The 18,529-nt window shown below is 47.7% G+C and overlaps 1 protein-coding gene across 2 annotated transcripts in view; it reads left to right on the top strand.

The window, feature by feature from the left end:
- LOC147219614 (uncharacterized) overlaps positions 1 to 16,582 on the top strand; it is a 16,751-nt gene extending 169 nt beyond the window's left edge. The window contains exons 1-6 of one of the 2 annotated variants that reach the window (XM_086171450.1): positions 2,298 to 2,329; positions 6,694 to 7,858; positions 10,778 to 11,510; positions 11,823 to 12,073; positions 13,664 to 13,843; positions 14,567 to 16,582. In XM_086171450.1, coding sequence (XP_086027576.1) covers positions 7,124 to 7,858; positions 10,778 to 11,510; positions 11,823 to 12,073; positions 13,664 to 13,843; positions 14,567 to 14,776 — 2,109 coding nt within the window. In that variant the 5' untranslated portion in view covers positions 2,298 to 2,329; positions 6,694 to 7,123 and the 3' untranslated portion in view covers positions 14,777 to 16,582. Of the gene's footprint in view, positions 1 to 2,297; positions 2,330 to 6,693; positions 7,859 to 10,777; positions 11,511 to 11,822; positions 12,074 to 13,663; positions 13,844 to 14,566 lie in introns of those variants that run through there. The other variant, XM_086171449.1, reaches the window with a different exon arrangement.
- The last annotated feature ends 1,947 nt before the right edge of the window (positions 16,583 to 18,529 follow it).

Raw genomic sequence — 18,529 nt, 5'->3', positions numbered from 1 at the left:
CATAGAAAGTAAGTATTTTAGTTATACTCTTCCATTGTTGTATATTTGTATATTTTTGTGTTCCCCCTTGCTAAACAGATTTGTTGTGTATATATATTTGTAATGGAAAAAAAAATTCCAAGTATGGACCATACCAAAGTGCAGGAGCTCTTTTTATTTTCATGTTTTCCATGCCTGGGCCATACCATTTTTCATTGACTTAATGTTTACGGTTAATCACAAAATTAGAGGCCGTACCATTAACTGACTCCTCTGTTATTAGAAATAAGAATGGTTTTCATGTTTTCCAAGCTTGGACCATACCACTCACAGAGACTTCGGTTAATAGTTAACCACAACGCAATGCATGATTAGCTTATGGACCGTACCATTGGCGGACCCCTCTTTTTGCAGAACAGAGGCATTTGTCCTGAACATGGACCGTGCCTACTCCTTTTAGGGCTCCATAGAACTGCAAATTTTTTACCTCTTGGGATTATTTTGGATTATTCCTCTGTTCTGATGGGCGGCGTGGGGGGTCGTGACCTTTCTGCACATCGGGGGAAAATTTGCAGCGCCTGTGTTTCCGTGACCTGACCTAAAGGGGATGATGAAGACGATTGCTGTGTATGTTTGTATGTGTGTGTGTGTGTGTGTGTGTGTGTTGAAGGGTCAGGGGTCAAGTGAGAGACCAGATTATGAAACTCGCCAGGGAAAATAAAAGAGAAAAAAGGTTTCGACTGCAGCGTGTCGAACGTGACGACCTGGGAGGTCCTTGAACGTATCACGCCACAGTATCCTCATTAATCATATCCCCAAGGAGGAGACTTGGAATATATGATAAAATTATATTTAAATCAGAATACAAACTTTATATGTCCTCAACGGTGTTAATAAATTAAAAAAGGGGAATAAAATCCTATATTATAGGAATATATGTTTTAATAGGTGAACAAAACAAAACATTGAATTATAACAGTTAAATAAAAATGAAAAAAAATCAATAAAATGTCATCCCTTGGTGATATTATGGGAATAGAACTAAAATCATATATGTACATTGACAATAAAAATAAACCAAAAGTATACAATGTCTATTCATCCCTATTTAATAAAAAAAATATTGAAAATTGAATTCCCATTATTATTATGTATCATAAGAAATACAAGATTAAATTGAAAAAATGAAACACTTTTACAGCAACTTAAGTGTAATAGGATGAAAAATAATTACATAAAAATTGAAATAAACAAAGTGGTCCCCTTGTGGGTGGAAGTTCGGGTCATGTGACCCACCGACCCCTGGATGTGGTCACGGAGTGGGCGGAGCCAGAGATTTGACGGGGCTAATTGACGATTAGGGCTCATCCTGATCTCCAGGAGGCCCCTGGACGTGCATGAGCACGTGCACACCCTCCGTTGTGTTCGCTGCGCATAGGAATTGTGCAACCGTGCAGCAAACACAGCGGGAAGCCGGCGAGGGAGGCGTTTACAACGGCTCCATTGGAGAAAGGAGGGGTGACATCACTTCCTGTCCAAGTCATGTGCTCCACCCACTAATCCGTCGCGCTGGGAATATTTCTAGAAACAGCCAGATTAACGTTGTTGCTTTTGTCCACAAAATTATGGATGGCTACCAATGCGTGTGTATAAATAAGATAATAAGAAAAAAATCTATTTTCACAGGTATATAAATATAATATAATTATATTATATAATATAATTATGTAATTATATTATATAATCTTTGTTTTTCTGTGTGTATATATATATGTATATATATAAATAGAATCTATATATCATATATATATACATACAAATAACTGTTTACTGAACTCTTCATCACTCTGTCTGAATAAATATGTTTGGATATGTACATATGTAAATATTGTGTATATATAACTTTTTTGTATTTGCATATATACATAAAATATATACATAAAAATCTATATATTCATAACTGTATATTAGTAAATATGTGTGTATATACATATGTAAATATTGATCTACATCTTATTATGTATTTATTGATATTCATACATACATATACAAAATATATTTAATATGTTCATATATATATGAATATCTACAAAAATGTGTCACACATATATGCATATTTGATGTTTGTTTATATATATATATATATATTCACATGTATGTATGTATATATATATTTTATATTTGTTTCTTGGTTGTGAGAGAGAGAGGGTTGAGGTAAAGGACAGAGAGAGTGAGGGAGTGCGATGGAGGGAGGGGGAGTGGAGGTGGAGTTAAGTCTATCCTCCTGAGTGGATCTTCTCGCAGCTCCTCAGGATGTTGGAGAGCCACTCGGGACCGAAGCCCCATGAAGGTAGGAGAACCATCCCTCCTCCAGAAGAGGAGGAAAAAGTAGATAAATGGACCTTCCCCCATCCCTCCTGGGGGAAGCACACATTTATTTATTGATTTTTTTTTATTTAATATATGAATTTGTCAAACCCAAGCGCCCGGAATGACAATAAAGAAAAGCAGTAATATTCCTAGGCGGGAACTAGCCGCTAGCGTTAGCATCCAGTTCGATATCTCATCGTGGAGTTAGCGTTAGCGACAGCCAGGCAGTCTTCAGTCGTCAATGGGAGTTCGGGGAGAGTGCCAAAGAGGCTGATATATTTTGGTCGGGATTAGCTTGGAGTGCTAGCATGTGCTGTGACCGGCGTTGCGCTGTTAGCATTAGCCAAGTTATCCCTCTTGCGTTGGACGAAAACGTGACCCGTCCGGGTGCTAATGTTGCCAATCTCGACAAGACAAACATTAGCTAGTATTAGCATCTGGCTAGCATTAGCCTGACATTCTTCCCCCGGTCGTTGTTTGTGTGTCTCTTTTTGGGTTTGTGGTGTGTTTGAGTGTGTGTTTGTTACTTGCAGCTGACTCACCAGAGGGCCGGGTTAACCTGCTAGCTTCGGGGTCAAGACCTTCCTCCTCCTCTAATTATAGTTGCGGTTCTGATGAGCTTTGCGTCACGTGTCGCAGAGTCGTTGACATGTTTGACACCTGCCACGTGTTTTGGACTGCCTGAATTCTGACGCCGTTAGCCGCCGCCACGATTAGCGGCCGATTTCCACAGAGGAAACGCTTCTTTCATCTGGCAAATATTTCATTTCTTTACAAAATTAGCAAAGAAGCTAAAAGTGCGCTGGATGCTAGTAGCACTCATTCAGCTCTAGAGATTAAAAACAAAACATAAAAGCATGTAAATGTTTTATTTTATATACGTCTTGTTTATTTATCTCGGCGACCCTTCCAAGTTAAAGTCCCGTTGGTGTCGTGATTCTGTTTCCTGTTAAACCGCTCTTATTTTGACCAGAGCTTCCAGCTTTCTGTCCGAGAATCAATCATTTTTGTCCAATAAAACTCAATGTTACCATGGAAACCTGACATCTATTGAATTTGACTTCCGAATTGAATTTCCTGTTTTTCCGATTATCTTTTGTGACGATTAATCGGCCACCTTAATCCAAGTGTTGTGTCTGCGCCGCTTGTTAGCTGCAGGCTTTGCTAGTTGAGGTTGGCGGATGCAGAATCAGGTGACAAACACCGACCTGGAAAAAAGTGCAAAGGGTAGTTATAGCCTTGATCCTGGTCTCGGTCAAGTCGTTCTTTGGACCCAGTCTCGTCTTAGTCCTGGACTTGTGCTAATCCCAGTCTTGGTCTGGTTCTGGTTAGGCTTGAGTCTTAGTCCTGTCTTGGTCTTGGACTTGTACTAGTTGTTGTCTTGTTTTGGTTTGTACCATTTTAGGTCTTGGTCTTTGTCCTCTCTTGTTATAGCCGTGGTTCTGGTCTCTTCTTGGTTTAGGGTCTTATCTTGTCCTAGCCTTGTCTCCGCCTGGTCCTGGTCTTGGTTTAGTCTATTATCTCTCTCTGTCCTGTCTTGGTCCAGTCCTTTTGTAGTCCTGGCCTCATCTTGGTGTTAGACTTGTTCTAGTCCTGATCTTGGGATCTTCTTGGTTAAGTCCCTTTTTGCGGTTTTGGTCTTGTCCTAGTCGTTGTCTTTGTCTCACCCCTTGATGTCTTAAAATGGAAGAGTCCCCATCATTTATTGATCATTTATCATTAATTGATGATAGCTAATAGGGCCCAGGACAACAACCCCCGTCCTCCCAAGCCACTTAGCGCCTCCTGTGCTTTTGTAACATGGTACGTTCCACCGGTCGACTCTCTCTTGGCATCGTATTCCCGAGCTTTGACCTAGAACTCTGAAGTGGATTGACTTGTTCTGCGGGCCATTGAAATAAAGATAATGAATAAATAAACGTCGGACGTTCTTGCTGCGAGGGAGCGAGAACCCACCCAGAGGGAATCCAAGGCTACACGCGAGCGACCAAATATGGAGGTTTTCCAGTGGAGATTTTGAAATGTCCGATCCCCGAGTTAGACCCGAACTCAGCACCGCCGCAAGGAAGTAGCAAGCGGTTTGTGGTGCAGGAAGTGTATTTACACACTCTGACTCTGCGTGACATCAGCTCGGAACTGTCCGGTCCAATGATACCGCCATCTATAACGCCAGCTAATGGACGCTAATGTTTTTGTTGTCAATATTTGCATCACATTTAGCACTCATTGGGATTAGCATCCGTCAAGTTTAGCCTCCAGTAGAGCTTAGGGCATGTCAGGTGTTAGCGTCCAGTCAAGTTTAGCGTACAGTGGAGATTAGCGCATGTCAGGTGTTAGCGTCCGGTCAAGTTTAGCGTCCGGTCAAGTTTAGCGTCCGGCTGGTTGTGGGATTAACCCTGCTGGAGTCACAGGAGCCGAGGAGGTGGAAGAGGAGGCAGATGTTCTGATCAGATGTGAAGAACCCAGGAGGAGATGGAGAACCTCACACATATAGATCCTTCTGGAACAGTGAGATGGTGCTCCGGTGGTTTTGTAATGTTAGTCAGCGGGTTCTCATGTTAAATAGTAGCTTCTCTCCAGGATCTCCATCTTTCTCCCAAAGTCCAGAATCAGGGACTAGAATGCTAAGCTAGCAGCACAAAGGGCTCCATGTTCTGGTCAGGGTTGTGAGGACTAGAATTTAGACTAGATGTGAATGAGAGGGTGAATGATTGGTTGATTGACAGGTGACCCGTCCAGGTTAAGCCCCGCCTCTCGGGATTGGCTCCGCCCCTTCAGAACATAATAAAACACACGACTGTGTTTATTATCATTCTTAATCTCTTAATCTTCACCCCAGCAAGCTAAGTAAAGCTAATGCTAAGGTACAAGTTTTTGGCAAAAATGCCAACTAAACTGGATTATACAGATTATTCTGATAATCTGAATATAGTGACCAGTGTGATGGTTTGAATTGGAATATTCAGAAATTAGGCCATTTACAGTGGGATTATCGGGATCCAAACTTGAGCCCACTTTCAGATGAGAGTATTTTCAGAGAGAAATGCATCGGCATTCCAATATTCCCCATTTTACTCAACAATCTCAACAATCCGCTGAATTAGCAGCAGCAGCTGTTTGAACGACAGGATTATAATGTGCTTGAATTGTTCTCTGGACGACAAACAACCGGACTCAGTTTCACCAACGTCAACATGCAGCTATCAATCAATCAATCAGTTTGATCGGCCGGTGTCTCCTCGATCTCGCTCGGTATCGGACGCTGCGGCTCCTTGGCGGATTAGCATCCTCATCCGCCGGCTGCTCCAGCAGCTCCCAAAGCCTTATTAAAGGCTTCCCGGTGGGAAACAAACCCCTCCGAACCCATGCCGTAATGGAGTGCGTTGTGGAACCGGTTAGCTTTGCACGACAGCTTGCGGCATCCCTAGCATAAAGCTAAGAGTCATTAGCTGCATTCCCCGAGGGATGTCAAGTCAACGCGATGTAGTGGTGTGAAATACTTTTCTGCACGGCGCCGCACAATTCCACCACACAGAAATGATGTCGAAGTCACTGCTTGGTGGACGGTTTTTAACTTCCTGCTGCCTGGGATTAAAAGGCGGCAAGCTAAGTAGCTAAACGTAGCTGCTGATCGGACATTCCAGCTTGCACGGACACTGCGTGTCGTCTCATTTTTGGGATGGCGGTACGTGCGTTGATTTCCCGGGATGTTAGCGTGTCCCTTCAAATGAACGGCTCAATAAAAGACTGTGAAGCTCAGAGGTCTGTCCTGAGAAGCTCCTGCAGGTGATGGGAGATAGGATGTAAGGAGCTTAGAGAGGAGCGGCGGTGGTGTACCTTGCCTTTTTCCCTCCTGGCTTGGCCTCCCTTCTCCCTGGCTGACCTGAGGTACCGTCCCGTGGAAGGACGCTGTTACGGTTGACTAATGCGGTTTTGACTCACCTTGCAAATTCCACATCATGGTTGGGTCAAGATGGCTGAAGATGCTTAGAGAGAGTAGCCAGAAAGTAAGCATACATGTCCTTATAATGGGACTTCCTGTTTCGCAGGTGAACAGTGAGGTGTTTAGTGTAATTCAGATATGTTCCCCACAGGTTTGTGGGTTACCAGGGGTTCTAGGTGCAGATGATCCACATCTACAGTGGCCTGAAGCCTGGATCACATCACCGACCTTTGGCTCAGTGCCGACCGAAAGAGTCGATACTCGAAAAATGAACCGTTTCCAATACGTCGCCTCGCACCTAGACTTTAGTCCACCTTTGCAGTTGATGGACGAACTCTTCAACCCTTACTGTGGTGGGTGACTTTGTTTTTATCTTCTTATATCCCCTTCCTCTTTCCCAGTAAAGGCACTTAGGGATCTGATGGAGATCACGAGCCAAAGTTAAAGGGATTATTCTTGGCTGTCGAAACGCAGGAGGTCTCTGGAGCCAAGAGCGATCACCTGGCTGGAAAGCGCCCAACGCCGCCATCCTGACACGACGGAATAAACCTATCAGGATACCTATATCGCCTGCGGTTGCCATGGAGCCTATACACCTCGTGTGAAGGGGAGCTCTCAGGCGAACCAGAGCACCTTGGAATACTTTGCACTTTGTGGATGCTACTGCTTCTTGTCCGTGAGGAGTTTGAAGTTCTTACCAGAAGTCTCGTGGTGAACATGCCGGGCCCCGCCATCTCAGAAAACCTCCATTCATGCTGTTGGTGGTCGCAGCAAAGCTAAAGCCTCGCGGGACTGCGAATCGTCAAGGAACAACCTGGACTCCTATTCAGCATGGCCAGAGACGTCAGTCCTCCGAGCCTCGTGCCGTCGTATCCAAGGCAACGGCGACAGGACGACGTCTCTCTGGGTGCCTCCTTCCCCTTTCTCCCCTTCCGATCTCTAGTTTTCTACTACTTCCTGTCATCTGCAGCGGCGGCGGGCAACATGCTCGGCATGGACACTGACTATGGCATCAGCCCCAAATTTGTCTGCACTCCGATTCCCCCGGAGGCGGACCCGAGCTGCTACTCCCCACCCAATGTGCCCCACGGACCGAGTGGCAACACCCACGGTAACGACTACAGCCGGAGAACCCCCATGTCCGACGAGGCCAAAGCCACCATCTTGCACCTTCGAGAGAGCCTGGTGAGGCAGAAGGAGACCATCTTGGACCAGCGGGAAACCATCCGGGAGCTGACGGCCAAGCTCACCTTGTGCGAGGGCTTCGGGGGTCACCGGAGCAACGGCCACCACGACACCCACCACGACAATCACCACGACAACCACCACGACAACAACCACGACGATCACCACGACAACAACCACGACGATCACCACGGGGGTCACCACCCGGCGAACCACGGGCCCTCGGCGTACCACAGCAGCGACCACCACTATTCCCATGGCGGCCACAGGCCGGACCCGCATCACAGGGAAGGCTCGTCTTACGGCAAGCACAGCTCCTTCTCACCGGAACAGACCGGAAAGACCCTACAGACCTTGAAGGAGCGACTGGAGAACTTGCAGGTAAGAGTTGAGAACCTGGATGAGGATCCTGGTCTTTATCAAGAGGTCCGAACAGCACTAGCGAAGCCATGAACTCATGTGATAGGTTAGCTGGACACACAATGTGTACCAGCTGCTTCTTCTCATTTCTCCGAGTCTGGTCCAAATCCAACCCTGCAACTGGTTTGTTTTGACTGTAAACTCCCCCCTCAAACAAGACCTCCATTGATTGGTTACTTTGCTCCATTAAAAACCAACTGTAAACAAAAGTAGGGTGCGGCAAGTATGTGCCCCCAGTCGTACAAAGCTAATGTATCTAGATGTGCCTGACCTTTTGGTACCCAAAAGTACCCTACAAAAGTACATAAGGTATCTAGTTGTGCCAAGTTTTTTCTTGAGTACAACGAGTCAACGCCAGTGCCGACGTCTCAAATGCCAGATTCAGGCAGACGAAAAGGCAAATAACAACTTAGCAAGCAAACGACGTACTTTGAGGGAACTGTTTTAAAAGTAGCATTAGATAATCAGGGGTCAGTAGCTTAACCAGATCCTCAGAAAGAGGGTCTCTAAGGCTAAGCTTGTGACAGTGAAGGGAGCCACAAGGATGTCTGGACTCGACTAAAGAAAAAAATCCCGGAATTAAGTTTGCGGTGTTCCAGCAGGAATATTCTGCAGAGGCATGTTCTGCTCCCGCCTGCAGAGGAAAGCTGACAGGAGGTTCTGCTTAGGAGGGGTGAAGCCTCTTGGAGATTTGACTTAATTGGGGTCGTACTCTGCGTCATTCGGGGTCACGGGTTCAGCCGTCGAGTCGGACGCCACCGGCGCCGCCTGCCAGGGAGAGGTTAGCGGGCGGCGTTCCATCAGGATGTCACGGAGAACCGCACGATTCTGCCGAAAGATCCAATTATGATTATTAGCACATCGTCGTCTTGGCGGAGCGGAGTGTCATCACTGCAGAGAGAACGAAAAATGGAATCAGCTGCTAAAGCTAACAAAACCAATGGCGCTGTATTGATTCCTGAAAGCTTCTGCGCCGGAGCTTTTGGCGGCGCGCTACTTCAGCTAACGCACATTTAGCCTGCTTTGAAAAGGGGACATCACGGAAATCTTAATGCCGACGATGTTGTCGTGTTCGCGAGGATGTCAGATCTTTCAGAATATGAGCCTTGCTCGTATCGCCCAACCCTTCGCTCTTCAACGTCGGGATGTTTTTCGATATCGACCGGATTACGGCACCTCTTGAGGGGCGAATGTATGACGTCAGACCAATAATCCCCTGGAGACTTATTTGTCTCACCGGGGGAACATAAGTAGAATTTCCAGAAGCGCGTCAGGCAGGTCGGCTGTCAATCACAGCTCCACCTATTGCATCCAATCATTCACACCTATTGATCATTTCATCTTCAATGGTTTTGCACTGCAGAACCCTGGAGTGGACTGGAAACAGGAAGTGGTGCCACTCGTATCATGTAAACAACCTCATGGAAATACTGCATGACTTAGTTTTTTTGCACGATCGGCTCCCAGAGTCGATCCCTGCCCTCCGACGTCAATCTGGCTCAGGTCCGGATCAGCGGCGCAGCCCAAACAGGAAGTGGATTAACCGCCGGGGCGTCGCCCCGTCAGAGAGGGAGGCGAGGAGGAGGAAGAGGGGGCGCGTTCACGGTTCAAACCCCCGTAGCAGCTGTCATTCATGAGTTAATCGGCGCTAACTTGTTTAGCATGTGAAAACGCCGTCTCCTTCGAGCGCTTGAATGCGTCACGACTTCCGTTCAGTGTTTGGAAGCATTAGCGGGATTTGGAGGTCGCCTCTCGGAACGGTCTTTTCCGACTTGAACTCCCCGCGGCCCCCGAACGCCTCGTCACCATGGCGGGTGGTCGGAGGCCACGCTGCAGGAAACGTGCGGCCGCCGAGGTGTGAGGCCGACCCCCCGACCCCGCCCTGCCCCGCTAACAAGATGTCTAGAGTCCACGCGCCGAGGAGCGCGAGCCGGCCTCGCTTCCAATTAGCCTCATCCTCCCTGACGAGGCTATTAGCCGTGGCGTGCGCTGGCAGCCAGCAAAGCCGGCTTTTCTGGTGAGGAAGACGAGGCTGAGCGAGGCGGGGGAAGCTGGAGGGGGCGGCGGCCTCTGCCTGCGACTTTCAATGTCACATGGCGACTCGGCCGCGATTTCGCCGCTAGCTCTTCCGGAAGGTTCCCCTCGTCCGGAGTTGGCGTTCCGCGACAATCCCGCTACTTATGTTAGCATCGATTTAATCCCCGGCGCTGTCGGTTCTGGCAGCTTAAAAGTGAAGCATTAAATGTCAATATTCATCAGTGGAACGCAGCGTCCTCAAGGCTGTTCCTGCAGGGAGAAAAGATCGACCGATCAGAGAAAGGATGGAGCATGCGCATTTGGCCTCATGTCAGATATGGTTAGCTTGATGTTAGCAGAAGAAGACCCCTGATTTCTTGCTCTTTGGAAGTGCATTGTAGAAGATCAAGACTGCCATTTTTTAAAATCATATAACACGTAGCATCTTCTTCCAGGCCCCAGCTTCAAACTCCTTTTACATGTTAGCGTTCATAAGCGCGTTGCTAGCTGATAGTTAGCGGACTGCTAACATGCGTTGACAATAAAAATGGACGAATCCCCCAAACAACAACAATAATAATATCCTACCTGAGCTTACCTGCTAGCCAGGACATCATGAAGATGCTTATTCAGCTTGCATCTGATAGCTCACGTCCGGGGTTAGCATTAGCATGAGTGATCTGGTTTTCCTAAGCGGTTGCGGGTAGATTACTGATTAGCTTCGGGCTCAGAGAACGGGTTCAGCCACAAACAAGTATGTATGGGAAATATGTGTCCTCAACCATGAGGAGGAATCTGAAAGGGTCCCAGATTTTCCATGAGGGTTTCTGAGTCGGTCCTCTGAGCCGCTCTGCTTGTTTCCAGGCGAGGAACTCCTCCAGCTCCTACTCCAGCTCCTTGAGGGAGCTCCTCCAGCGAAAGATCAGCGCCCTGGAGGAACAGCTGCACAGCTACTACAGGGATCACCATGACTACGGTCACCATAACGACCATCACGGGGAGCACCACGACGACCACCACGAAGACCACCACGAAGACCACCACGGCAGTAGCCACTATGACGACCACCACGATGGCCACCATGACGACCGCCACGATGACCATCACGACGACCACCATGGTCCCGGTCACCACGACGACCACCACGACAGCCACAACAGCAATTACCATGGCAACCGGCACTACAGCTACCACGGCGGCCTCGACAATCGCCACCACGACCACCACTATGACCACCAAGACCGCCACTATGGCCGCCATTACGGTCACTATGGGAACCACCACAGCGGCTACCATGACGACCATCACGACAGCCACCACGATGATCACCACGGCTACCGCGACGAGCACCGCGGGGCCGGTCACCACGACGACCACCACGACCGCCACTACAGTCACCACGGAGACACCCACGACGATCACCACGGGGGTCACCGCGACGACCACCACGATGATCACCACGACAACCACCACGGCGTCGATCACCACCCGCGCCGTCTGCCCTTCAGCAGCAAAGAGACCGGCCTGCACGCCACCGGCGGACACAGCAAGCTGGAGTCGGTGCTCAGTCAAATGCACCACGGCAACTCTGATCACGGTACACACACTCTCACACACAAATATTTACCTCGGTGCTTCCCCTTTCACCCCAAGGGGGTCGGGAGGGGGTTCCCCCTGTGCTTGGGGTGAAGGGAGTCCTTGGGGACCATAGGCTACATGTTTGGTGCAATGGAGTTGTAAGGCTAACCTGAGAGTTGTTGCCCCCCCTGGCGAGTCGTCGGGTAAAGATGGTCTTTGGGTTAGCTGGCTGGGTTAACTCGTCAAATCACCCATCGTTGTCTGAAAAGTTGCAAAGAGATACTTTCTTGCTCCTCCCTTCAACTGATGAACATCATTCTCTGGCCACCAGGAAGCCACAAGAAGCTGAAGAGCCCCGACGCCTTCTTGCTCGACTTCCCCATGAGGACCAACTACATGTACGGCAGGATGAAGCGGACGGTGGTCAACGAGATCTTCGCCCTGACGATCTGCCTGCGGTTGAAGGCCGGGGCGGGACCTGGACTCGGCACTCCGTTCTCCTACGCCGTGCCAGGACAAGCCAACGAGCTGGTGCTCATCGAGTGGGGCAGTAACCCCATGGAGCTACTCATCAACGACAAGGTACAATCGGAGTGAGGTGGTGTTTACATGCTGGACACGTGGAGTAACCGTTTCTCCGAGTTCAGGCAAAAGTCACCCTGGGTTTACCGAGGCAAACAGAACCCTAAAAGGGTCCCCTAACTCTTTATGTCGAAGCTGAACAAGTATCTTTTCCACAAAATGGCATCCGTCTCGCAGGTGACCCAGAGTTCCAGCTTAAGCTTCACCTGCTTTTGGCTGAAAGGCAAACCGCACCGGCCATGTTGATGAGACGTGACCTAGATCCAGCATGACGTTTGATACCAAACATGCATGAGACAAGGCTGACCTCATTTCCACAAACACCTACCGCTCGGCTGGAGCCAAATGTTTGCTTCCAATGTTTTGAACTACTTTCAGGTGCCAAACAGCCGTCGGTTAGCCGTTGATTGTTGGTCCAGGCTTGACCTGGGTATCTAGTTGGACGCTTCTTGCTCGGGCAACTCACAGGGTCTCAAGTCGAGAAGTACCCGGGTATGCTCGCTTTGCTAGCGCGCCGATCCACGCGCAGAGCGGTGAGCCTCGCCGTGGATCGCGGCATGAGGAAAATAACATTAGGGTTTTGTCTATAAATCAATATTTGAAAGACCCCCCCCCCCCCCCCCCGCCCGTCATCGCCATGGCAGCGACAGCGCTACCTTGTTCAAAGGTGTTCGAACGAGTGGACAGATTGTTGACAGATTATTTGATTAACCTCCTAATCTTTTATTCAGTGAAAACCTGATTCCTGTTTCCTGAACGTTAAGCAACTGTCAACACCGCCCACCCCCTTCCCCCTCCTGCCCCCAGAGCTACATTTGTGAGCCCAGCAAACAAATTAACGGAGCAATTAATCGGATTAAGTTGATTGATCAACCCCAATTTGTTTGCGCAGGTGACAATACCGGAAAAGATCAACGTTCGCTTCGACCGGCGATCGACAGCGGTTTAATCTCCGCCTTTTAATTAATTTTCCGGACTCCCCGCCCGGTCAATCCGCTCGCACCGCGGCGGCCCCTGCAGGCGCCTTCCTGCTTTTTTTCTAAACCCAAGATGGGGAAAAGAAAATCAAATTGGGAGGAGGCGTAGCGCGAGGCGGCCACATGCCCGTGCAAAGCTGGGCCTGGGAAACCAGAGATCAGAGCGGCGGATGATTGGTTAAGCCGTAAGGTCAAAACGCAGTTATCCAATCACCTCGTTAGCATAACGGGTTAAGCGAAAGGGAGCTAAGCCGTTAACATTTGAACTGTCTACAAAAGCAAGCGTTCTTGAGCGCCATTTTGTTTGTTTACCAATTTAAAGGTAAAGTTTGGATGGAGTCACCGGCTAACACCTACCATATCACGATGAAGGTACACTAACTCACTACCAAGAAAATGGTGAAAGCAGGGAATTAGGGTGATGGCTTCCAGTCCAGTATCCTAACTCTTGACAAACATTCTCCGTACTTCTAAAGCCAAATAAGATCATAACCCGGCCATCCCTTCACCGTGGCAACATCGGAGGAGGTGCCCTTGATACTTTGAAACTCCAAAATCAACAAATAAAGCAGCATCTGGGTGACTCGTCTTCTTCTTCCTGCCCCTTGTCCAGGCGGTGACGCTGCCCGTCGCCATGACGGACGGGAAGTGGCACCACGTGTGCGTGACGTGGTCGACGCGTGACGGCACCTGGGAGGCCTATCAGGACGGAGTGAAGAAAGGCTCTGGGCAGAATCTGTCTCCCTGGCACCCCATCAAGCCAGGAGGGGTCTTCATCCTGGGGCAGGAGCAGGTGAGACCCCGAGCATTCGTCTGAAAATTTAGGGTTTCCTTGAAGCTAGCCTGGAATAAGTTGACTAAACAGGGAGGTTATGGGTCAAACCCATTTGCAAACACCCATTGTTTGTTGTAAGTTCATCTGAAAATATTTAAAGATAAAGAGAACTAGCATGGCAGCATTGGGTTGCATGTTCATTTCAAATAAAACAGGCAAGAGGACTGAGCCTTATGGTACGCCACATTCAACGGGATGCTATTTCCCTTGAAGTCAACAAAAACCTAAGCCAGTTGGACAGTATGGTGGCACGGTGGTCAGCTCTTTGCGTCGAGGCAAAAAGGAACCCTGGTTGGACTCCCAAAGAGGGCCTTTCTGGGTAGACTCTCAAAGCTCTCATACGTCTCCATGGAGTTCCTCCCATAGTCCAAAAACATGCAGTAAGTTAGGAAGACCCTAAATTGCCTAGAAGTGTATCTGAGAGGTGCAATAGTTGTATGTCTTTAGACGTGGGTGAACCCCAACTCTTACGCAACAACAGCTAGCGACCCTGAGCGCAGGAAGAGCGGCGCAGATAGGAAACGTAAGAGGCCCGAGGACAGAGTCTTGTGGTACGCCACATTTGATGCGAGTCAAAGGAGAGACGAAATTAAACGAAACAGGGAGTACTTTATGTACGCTTTTTACATCGATGTAAAGTTGCAAAGTTGTCATAACGCATCGTCGTTTTCCTTCTCACAGGACACGATGGGCGGCCGCTTCGACGTGACCCAGTCCTTCACGGGGGAAATGTCCGACCTCCAGTTCTGGTCCCGGGTCCTGACGGCCGGCGAGATCTACGCCCAGGCTACCTGCGGGGGCCACCTGGTCGGAGACGTCATGTCGTGGACGCAGGAGTCGGTGGAGCTGCACGGCGGGCTGAACGAGATCCCCTTCGACCGCTGCCACTGAGAGGCGCGCCGACAGCGCACGAATAGAAAAATAAAAATCGGCCGCCGACGAGAGGACGGACAGAGGGCGGGATCGCCGGCTCGCTCTTGTAAACAGACGTAGTTTTCATCAACGGGAAGATGAAAAACCTAGATTTTTGTACTCCGTGGTCCATCTTCTCCGCCGCCGTGACGACCACCTCAAAGTTGGCGAGGAGTTCAAGGCCAACGGGTTTAGCCGGCCCTCCGGGTTCAACACCGTGGCCGCTAATCGGATTTCCCCGCCCGCCGGGGGCCTCCGCCGCCGCCGCCGCCGCCGCCGCCGCCGCCGCCGCCGCTCCTGGCTTTAGCCACGTCAGCGAGGACAAAACGGCGCCCCCCTCCTCATCTTGCTTCCGATGCGAGTCGCCATAGCGACGAGAATCGACTTTGCACACCGAGATTTTAGACGGTTCCTATTTTCTCACCCGTTTTTTTTTTTTTTTTTTCCTCCCTGGAAATCTCACGTTCCTCGCAGAGTCCAAACCTTCGTCGTGGCCGCGAGCCGCATGACCGCGTCCGTGCGGGTTAGCTGCCCCCCCTCCTCCCCCTGTCGCCATGGCAACGCTGATGTCTCTGCTCGGCGACCGATGGCTTACAGCGGGATTTTGTTGTGGACGGCTGATCTGATCCTCCCTATTTCTGGGCTCACACACACACACACACACACACACACACACCGGCTTGGAGCACATGACAAGCACACACTTACGTGCACATGTATGCAGTACATACATGCGCACACATACAGAGTTCATACACACAGACATCGCACGCATACACACCAATGAAGTATATACTGTACATGCACATTGAACACACTACACACACACACACACACACTCCCAGGCAACCTGGTCATTTTAAAATGATTCCTCTTCTAATTGACTCGAATTTTTTTTATTCTAATGAGATGTATTTATTAATTGATCTATCTATTATTGATGGATTGACACTCATTTACCCAACTAGTTCAACTACATCAGCTCTTTATGAATAATAACCAACAAAAATTGTCTTAACTTTAAATTATGAATAAAATCAGAGAAACATTTTAAAGTACTAGTTTGCATTTTCCTGAATACTCAGGTCATATATTTAATGTTTGTTTTAAATAATTCTGGTATTACATTAACTGAGCGTTAACAGTGAATTTAATTAATTAAAAAATATATTTCTATTTAAATCATATTTAAATTTCATTTGTTTTTAATCCTATTTAATGATATTTAAATAAAATTAAAATAAAATAAGAACAGTTTTTTTTTTTTTCCCAATCTGCACATGAAGTTGCACTTTCAGGTTTTTATAGACGACACCCTAGTTTTTCTACATGTTGGATTTGGTCCGTTTCTATGAACCTCACCTGAAAGGTGTATCAAGCAGGTACTTGTACGCTTTTAAATCAAAAACAAAAGCACTTTCCTGTACTTTCTAGTTCTTTTTCCGTAAGCGCCCCGGCGCAGGTGTCGTTGTCGTTACCCTGCAGGAACGAAACAAGAACAAGGTCTCTACGAGTTCAACTCGGACTCCGTCCCGCTTCCTGGGGATGTTTGGGGGCTCCTAGGAGGGTCCGTCGCCATGGAAACGAGCCCTCTCCCCCCTCCTCGATTGTAGTTTTCACTTGTTTGCTAAAGAAATCTTTGGCTGTAAATAAACCTTGTCGTTTGTCGTGTTCCGTCGCTGAAGAGCCAAAACTTTTAACCGAAAGTGTCGAAATAAATAAAACAAATGCACGATGAATTGTTTGTAAAAAAAAAAAAGCTGCAGTTTTGAATAAAATATTTCATGAGGCCAAAACGGATGTGGTTTATTCTGAACCGCCCATCAGCGGGGGGGCGCTACCTGCCTCCTGTGGAGCAGCAGAACAGAAGAAGGAAGTCATACATGTCCTGCAGTCAGTGAGCATCAAGCACAATCGGCACTTACATAGAGGGTCTCTTGGTTGTTTACGGCTTCTAGAAGGTTTAGTTGAGGTACTTCCTGTTCCTTTAGCATACGACACCTTTCCCACAAGGTAGTTCCAACTCGAATCGGTTCTCTCTGGGGCTCCTTCAGGGAAGGTGCATGGCCTCCGGTTCTTCTGCACGAACTGGTCACTGGTGATTCTGTAGGATCCTGGTACCCGCTACTTCTTCAGTATCTGTCCCAGTGAGCGGACTGGGCTATTCTTGGAAGTCCATGAGGGACAGTATCTAGTACCCTGTATTTCTGTAGTACCTGGTACCTTGTGATACTGCAGCACCTAGTACCTGCTAATTCTTTAGTACCTGTGAGCCAACTGGGTTCTTCTTGGAAGTCCATCAGGGACAGTAGCTGGTACCCTGTACTTCTGCAGTAGCTTCTTTGGTGAAGTTCCAAACCAGCCAAAACTCGATGTTGACGCCCCACATTGAGGAGGGGCTGCGATATGATGGATCACCAACCGCAAATCCAATGATACCGAAAACACCTACCAACTCGGTTCTGAACGGAGCATGCTCGGTCGGCTCCCATCTGAACACGAGGAGCAGTGTCAGGAATGCATGAGGACTAAGATCCAGTGGACCTGGTGGTGAGAAATGGTTACACCATGTTGCCTCTTCTCTTCACTCCAGCCTCCCGGCTCGTTTGTTTTCTTGACGACGCGTCCCTTTGCACCTCGTATCCAAGGAAACGGGTGACAGAACAACACATGGCCGTTGTTTTCGTGTGTCTGGGGTTTTATTCAAATCACAATTATAAAAAGAAGGAACATAAGTTTCTGAGTCATTCAACGTTTGGGAAAAATATCGAGAATGAAATGAGTCTTAATTATCAACCTTAATAATTGGCCTAAAGTGATGAGCTTTAATAATCAGCTTAAATGATTAGCTTTGATAAAACCCAAATAATATTTTAAAATGAAGACAGAGAGATGATTCAGCTGCGAGGCAGGGCCTCAAATATTAGAAAACAGCTTTGAAATTACTTAAAATATTCCTTTATTTCATTCAAATAAATAAAAATCAAATAATTTATTTGATTTTAAAGGATTTTTAATGAACAACTATCAGACGTGACAAGGACACCATGCAGTACCGCTTTACGCCACTGGAGGGCAGTAACGAGTCGAGAACATGGGCCCCGTACAGACAGGAATATTAATTTCACAATAAAACATAAACTTTATCACACTTTATGTAATCAATGAATCGTTTGAATGTTCAGATAATTACTCTATTATTCTTTGAAGTTACATTTTTTTTCCTGTCACTTCTCCCTTTCAATTCTACTTTCGATTTTCAGTATTGATGTAAATCAATACCGCTCGCGTTTTCCTTGTTATTCCTTGTTATTATGAGTAATTTATTTTTTTGCAGTTCTGCCTTCTGTTTTTTTATTTTGGGCAATGATTGTGTTTTTTATTTGTTTATTTGTTTATAACTTGTAATGACCGGATGCTGCCAGCAGAGGGCAGCAGCAGTGCTACGTCACTGTCAAACAAACCAATCACGTCTTTCGGCGGCAGCGACCCGGAAGTGACGTCATGACCCAGCTACTCTCGGTAGGAAGCTACATTTCTGTTTAATGAAAATGTTTTACAGAAAATGTATACCCTTGACGTCGAAACAAAAATAATATTTTAAAATAAATTTGATAAGGAAACGATTGCGATTCTGCGGATTATGTATCTGACTCTACCAATAGCCCCCCAAAGCAAAAGAGACGCACTTCAAAATGATAGCCATCAATGATAGCCATCTGAGGAATTATT

Source organism: Fistularia commersonii, chromosome 24 (genome assembly GCF_037954325.1).
Source record: "Fistularia commersonii isolate RoL2024-O1a breed Wild chromosome 24, RoL_Fcom_v1.0, whole genome shotgun sequence".
NCBI classification, from domain to species: domain Eukaryota; kingdom Metazoa; phylum Chordata; class Actinopteri; order Syngnathiformes; family Fistulariidae; genus Fistularia; species Fistularia commersonii.
This window is presented reverse-complemented; position numbering and strand designations above follow the sequence as displayed.